The 6,805-nt window shown below is 42.9% G+C and overlaps 2 protein-coding genes across 6 annotated transcripts in view; one reads left to right on the forward strand and one right to left on the reverse strand.

Moving 5' to 3' along the window:
• Window positions 1-1,422, reverse strand: part of Rpa1 (replication protein A1) — a 69,295-nt gene extending 67,873 nt beyond the window's left edge. The window contains exon 1 of the mRNA XM_004635470.2: window positions 1,334-1,422. Coding sequence (XP_004635527.2) covers window positions 1,334-1,366 — 33 coding nt within the window. The 5' untranslated portion in view covers window positions 1,367-1,422. The remainder of the gene's footprint in view (window positions 1-1,333) is intronic.
• A 140-nt stretch (window positions 1,423-1,562) lies between these two features.
• Window positions 1,563-6,805, forward strand: part of Smyd4 (SET and MYND domain containing 4) — a 56,904-nt gene continuing 51,661 nt past the window's right edge. For all 5 annotated transcript variants that reach the window (XM_004635471.2, XM_023719934.1, XM_023719933.1 and 2 more), the window contains exons 1-2: window positions 1,563-1,948; window positions 2,875-3,021. In XM_004635471.2, coding sequence (XP_004635528.1) covers window positions 2,888-3,021 — 134 coding nt within the window. In that variant the 5' untranslated portion in view covers window positions 1,563-1,948; window positions 2,875-2,887. The remainder of the gene's footprint in view (window positions 1,949-2,874; window positions 3,022-6,805) is intronic.

Below are 6,805 nucleotides of genomic sequence, written 5' to 3' on the forward strand. Positions count from 1 at the left end.
AAAAAGAAAAAGAAATGGTGGCACAGTTTGCAATCACTAGATCTTGGAAACAGTCCAAATTCCCATCACCTGATGTATGGATAAGGTGGGGATTTTTTTATACAATGGAGTACTACTCAACCACAACAAAGGATAAACTTGAGGCATTTTTAAGTAACTGGATGCACTTGAGAGCATACTCTCAGATGAAATAAATCGGACACACTTGTGTAACTATCTCACTGTTTCTCTGCTGTGAGAAACTGAAAGCGTAAATAAGGACCAAACATAGAACAGGGTCTGAAATAAGAAAATGTCTACCCAAATGAGGAGAGGAACTAGAGGGGGAAACGAAGAGAAAAGAAAAAGAAAAGAAGGAAAAATGGAAACAAAGCTTTTGTAAATAAAGTGGGGAAGAGGGGTGGAAGGGAGTAGGGGGATGGGAAAAAAGGAATCAAGATATATTATGTACACGTACAAATTCTCTATGATGATTGCGACCATTCTGTTACCTAAAATGTACCAATAAACTTAATTTAAAAAAATTGGTGCCAATGTGGAGAAGGAAATGAACTTAAAAGATCAATATGTTGATAAAATATACTACACTTGGCCGGGGAGGAGACATCCAGAGTGATGAAGAAGGTAGGAAAAATGATGCCTCCTGGCTATGATAACTTAAGGTGCTAGACTTAACGGATTTGCTTTGGAATTCCTTTAAGATATACTAGAGATAGAAGCAGTGGCTCGGCACAAAGACATTACTGAACTGACATCACAAGATAATGCAAATCGTCTTTGGGGGTAGAGGGCCTAGAGTCTCGAAGAAACAAAAATTTATACAGAGACGTCTGCCTGCAACTAAGAAAAGGGAAATGCCAGCCAAGCTGAACCACGGAACTTAAAAAAGTGCCAGCAAAGGAAGCAAGGATCAGCAGGCCTAAACGCAGCCGAGAACTGAGGAAAGCTAAGAACTAAAGTGGCCGTCGGACTTAGCGACCTGAAGTTAACTTCAGCCGAAGCGCTTTCTATGGAGATCTGGGGAATCTCTGATTGCAGAGCTAAATGCAGGCAAGAAAATGAAACAGCTGAAAACAGACAACTAGAAAACTTCATCTGTGGACGGACAGAAGGAAGGAGGCAGAGCAGCTGCGGGAGAGAGAAAAGAGATGTTTATTTTGTTTTCTTTTCTTAGAAGGCAAGAGAAGAATCCACCAAAAGGGGGTGATGATAGGAGACCCCCCCCCGCATGGCTGTTTCCCTAAAACTTCTGCGATCCGCCCTCCCCCATCCCTCGTTCTCCACTCTGCACTGCCCGGATCACCGCCACCCGGGCCGCTCCCGGGCGTCTTACCGCAATGGCCCCCTCGCTCAGCTGGCCAGCCATGGCTCCGCAGCTCTAACTCCCGCGCTCAGCACTCCACGCTAGACCCAGCTTCACTAACGGGCGGGGTGGAGGAGCGGGCTGCACCGCGATTGGCGGGAGCAGCTGTGCGCGCCTATCACGCCCCCGACGTGCGCGCGGCGAGGGGGCGGGTCCAGGTGTCGATCAGCCACCTTATTGGCCAAGGAGCGGCTAGCGGCTCACGTGACTCGCTCGAATCCGGGTTCGAGGCCTCCTGGCGGGATGGTCGGGGTCGGGGGCGGAGCTCAGAGCGGAACTGCGCGACTAGAGCACAGTACTTGAGGTGCAGAGCTCAGGCGGCTAGTTCCGGGAGCACTCCTAGTGCGCTCCGGGAAGCATATCTTGACAGAATGGTAGTTCAGAGGACTGTCAAAAATGTTTCCTTAATACGCTGCTGCTAAATATAGTCAGAACAGTGGTTCCCTTAGCAGCCCGGTGCAGGCCTCCTTCCTGTGCCAGACCGGGTATTTAACCCTGAGTCATCCTCTGTCGGTAAATAAGGGCAGTTTTCTCAGAGAACACAGCCTTTGCGGAGAGTCTCCACGTGAGGAGCCCAAGTTCAAGGTACATGCATTGGGGGCCCCACGTGTGATGCAATCACAGATGGAAACTCACTGAGTCAAAATGTGCGGGAATTTGCCAGGTGGACTCCCAAGTGAGGGATAAATGGTCTGTGCAAAACCACTGAAGAGATGAAATCTTTTTTTAAGAGATGGAATCTTGCAAGCTGGGGATAGCAATTAATATATCTTTGTATTGTGGGATGCAGAGGAAGAAGGGAAAAGTGAATAAAGTTGAGCTAGTGCTGGACTCTCCTATATGCTAGGAGGAGCAGCGGGGCGTTGAAGGCAGAAGACGGGTCTCTCTCAACCAGGGGGATGGATTGGGAGGAGAAGACCTGGAAACTAGTTAAAACGCTAGAAAGAATCCCCGAGAAGACATGGTGAGGACTTGACGTGGAAGAGTTAGATACTGAAGCAGAAAACTAAACTATGTAATAGAACTATTTAACTTAATTGCTGGGGTAAACGACAAAAAATCTAGAATGTCCTAAGCAAATAGAGTAGGTGCACGTCTAGTAGGATGTATAGGAGCAATGTACAGTAATCTGATTCATCTTTATAATCACCTCCTAGGGGCCAGGGAGATGGCTCAGTGGAATAAGCGCTTCCCTGGCAAGCACAAGGGCCTGAGTTCAATCCCTGGTTCTGGAAAATAAAAAATAATTATATATATATATATATATATATAGTCACCTCCTAACTTTAGTTCTTACACAAAGTAGGCTTTTAATAAGTAATTTTTAGTGAAAGGATGTTGAATGAATTGAGGTTATGAAATAGATCCTTCTTCAGCCTGTTAACAGCTATGGAAAAAGACAGCAGGAATTGATTTTGTTATTTTATGATTGATTGGAGGATGAACTCCTGAGTCACAGAAATTGTACTTCTGTAGATATCTGAACTCCTGTTTCTGTATTCACTTCCTAGATTGAAAAGTAGCATGGATCTGCCTGTGGATGAATGGAAAGCCTACGTACTTCAGAAGTGGTCGTTACTCCCAAAGTCGGCTCAGGTCGCAGTTTCTACCGCAGAGACTTTGAGCGAAATCTTCTTTCATTCTTCTTCGTTTCTTCAGTAAGTGAATGGAAGGTTTAACCAGAGATATTTTGATCTAGAAAACATTCTCTTGACTCTTGTTCTGATGTGATATGTCCTCATGGAGACATTAACTGTAGATTTTTACATTCTGGGGGATTTAGCAGTTCTTGCCGTTTATACAGGGTTTTTTTTGTTTGTTTTTTTTTAAACTTTAACTTTTGAAAACTTCAGTTATAAAACAGGGATGACTATTTCGCTGTTTCAGCGTCGACATTCTATTTCAATCATGCGGTGCTTTGCTATATTCACTAGGTTGTGAACCTTGCCATTTCCCAAAAGAGACAGTGAAGATTTTCTAGGAATGCATAGAAATGCGTACGTGCTTAGCTGGGCATGGGGACACAGACCTGTAATCCTAGCGCTTTGAGAAGCTGAGGCAGGAAGATCACAAGTTTGAGCTCAGCCCTTGTCTCAAAATAAAAGGCCTAGAAATATACCTCAGTACAGAGGTGCCAAATTCAATCCATCCCAGTACCAGAAAAAAAAATTAAGTGCTCAAATTTGGGAAGGATCACAGAACTCATCCAATCTAATCCCAGGAATCTCTCTCTCTCTCTCTCTCTCTCTCTCTTTCTCTCTCCCCCTCTCTCCCTCTTCCTCTTTTTAGTCTGGGTTTTCCTATGTAGTCAGGTTGGCCTTGAACTCACTATGTAGCCCAAGCTGACCTCCAGTTAACAGTGATCCTCTTGCCTCAGCCTTCCAGCTATTGGGATTATAGGCGTGCACCACCATGCTAGGCTGTTCAGAGAATTTTATTTATTTTTTTTAATGCGGTACTGGGGATTGAACTCAGGACCCTGCACTTGCCAGGCAAGTGCTTATTCTACTAAGCTATCTCCCCAGCCCCTTGTTCAGAGAATTTTTGAAAATTTATTTTGTGTCGACCACTGTGCTAGGTGATTGATGTATATCCATGAACAAAAAGTAGGCAGATTCTTATCTTTAAGGAGTTTAATTAATTCTAGCAAGGGAGAGATAGTCAATAAACAAATATATAATCTGTTAGAGGTAAGAAGTACAATAGAAAGAGGAATAGGGTAGGAAAACTAGGCAGTGCTGGGACAGGCTGTGGTATTAATAATCACTATGCTTCATTGAAAAAGGGAATGGTTAGCAAAGACTTGTAGTTACTGGAATTCACATAGTAGATATATGAGAGAAGAGCTTTCCATGCAGAGACCCTAGTAGGAGTGTGTCTGTCAGGATCAAGCAACAGCAAGAAAGCTAGTGTGAATGAAGAAAGTAAGCCAGAAGAGAGTAGTAGGAAATAACCTCAGAGAGGTAATGGGGTGTGCATGAGGGCTAGAGGACAGCGTTGGCGCAGATCATGCCAGCCAACCAATGGGGACCTCGGACCTGTAATCACAAGGAGCTGCCTCCTGGGAATCTGCTTGGAAGCAGATTCTTTCCCACATCCTCCATATAAGCAGTCACTTTGACTTTGACTTTGTGAGCCCCTAAATCAAGTCCATTTGGACTTGTGGACTGTAGAACTGCTAGAATTATAAAAAGGTGTTGTTTTTAAAGTGTTAAATGTGTAGTAATTAGGGCCAGTGAGATAGCTCAGCAGCTTAGGCAAGAGCAGGGACTGGGGTTCCATCCCCAGCACCACATGCCTTGCAGGCCCTGCCCTCGGGCACGCTGAGCCGGCCACTGAGTCCAGGCTTGGTGGCATGTGCCTGTAATTCCAGCACTGGGGAGGCCGAAAACAGGAGGATCACTGCGAGTCTGAGCTGTGTAGTGAGACCCTGTCCCAAATATGCAAAATAAAAATAATTAAAAATTAAAATAAATCTGTAGTAATTTGTTAACCAACAATAGAAAACTAAATGACAGGATTTTGAGACAGGAATGATATGATCTGATTATATTATAAAACAGGTGAGCAAACTACAGCCTCCAGGGTAAACCCATCCTACTGCTTGTTTTTTGTATGGCCTATGGCTTAGAATGATTTTTACAGTTAAGTATTTACATTTGTTTTTGTTTTATTATTTATTTTATTTATTTATTTTTTTGGTGGAACCGGGAATTGAGCAAAGGGCCTTGCACTTGCCAGAGAAGCACTTATTCCACTGAGCCATCTCCCTGGCCCCTAAGTATTTACATTTGATTTGACCTTAAAGAGCACTGACTTTGGCCCTGAATTATGCAAATAATATCCATTTCCTTAAAAATAATTCCATTTTTTTTCTCATTAGTATACACAAAATTGTACTGTATTATTGTTACTTTTTGAATTTTGTCAAAAGCTTTTTTGGAACTTTGTCTTTGTTATATAAGTAGCTATGGGGCTGGCTAGATAGCTCATCAGACTAAAGCACCTGCTTAGGCAGAGTGTAGCAGCTGGCTGGGGTTCAATCCCCATTATGCTGTGCCAGCCCCACCCCCAGGGCACACTGAGATGGTGATTGAGACTGAGTATGGTGGTGTGCACCTGTAATCGCAGTGCTTGGGCGGCTGAAAACAGGAGAATCACTACAAGTCCGATCTATGTGGTGAGATCCTGTATACCCTGTACTAAATACAGAAAACAAACAAACAAAAAAATAGCTATGTAAAAGCCTGGATTTTTCTCTTGGCTTACAAAGCCTAAATATTTACTCTGCCCTTTATAGAGGTCCACTGACCTCTGTTTTAAAGGATTAGCACATGAACTTCTGTTGAGGATAGATAGCAGTGGAAGTGAAGAGACCTGTAGTTACTGTGTTAACTCAGAGGTGAGATGACAGTAACTTGGGCCAGGTAGTTCTCCTGGGATGGGAAGAAGCAATTGGATTTTGAGGTAGATTTAATAGCATTTCCTGACAGGTGGACTGTGGGGTGTTAGCGAATGTGAGAAGTAAAAAGCAACTACTATATAGGGTTTTATACCATAAAATCTGAACGTAGAAAGAAGATATTGCCATCACCTGGGAAGGTCGCAGATGGAGCTGTTTCAGGAAGTAAGATAAGAGCTTTTATTTGAGTTTCCTACGTTTGGTAGACACCCAGATGGAGACGTCTAAAAAAGTCTGGAGTTAAGGAGCAAACCTTGGATAGAGAACAAATTTGGGAGTTATACATGGCATTGACAACTGTGAAACTGGATAGGTTCACCAAGCAAAAAAGTATAGATACTTATTATATGTGATGCATATTGATATTGTCCCTTCATCTTATCTCATTTAAAAATGCTAATCAGAAACCACTAAAATTAATTTCATGACCCAGTGAGTCATGATATGCAGTTTGAAAAATAATGTCTAAAGCTGTACAGAATTTCCAAAAGAGAGGGGAGCTGCTGCTGAGACTTTGGATAGTAGGTACTTTCCCAAGATAAATTGATATGCTTTACTGACAGAAAAATGAGAAAATCAACAAGAATCATTGTTAAAGTTTTAGCATACTGACAGGTATGGAAATAAAAGAAGAGCCTTTTTCTGGGTGTGGTGGCACAATCTGTAATCTCAGCACTATGGAAGGCTGAGTCAGGAAGGTCACAAGTTTTAAGATGAGCTTGAGCAAGTTAGTGAGACCCTGTCTCAAAATAAAAATATAAACCATAACAAAAAAAGGACTGGAGAAATGCAAATCAAAGCCCATTGAAGGGCAGAGAATGGTGATGCACACCTGTAATCCCAGCACTTGAGAGGCTGATGTGGCAAGATTGCTGTGAGTTCAAGGGCAGCCTAGGCCACATAGTGAGTTCAACAGAGAGACATTGTTTTAAAAACAAATATCTCACTCCATTCAAAATGACTCTCAACAGGAATTTTTT

Source organism: Octodon degus, unplaced genomic scaffold, assembly GCF_000260255.1.
Source record: "Octodon degus isolate 3935 unplaced genomic scaffold, OctDeg1.0 scaffold00072, whole genome shotgun sequence".
NCBI lineage: Eukaryota > Metazoa > Chordata > Mammalia > Rodentia > Octodontidae > Octodon > Octodon degus.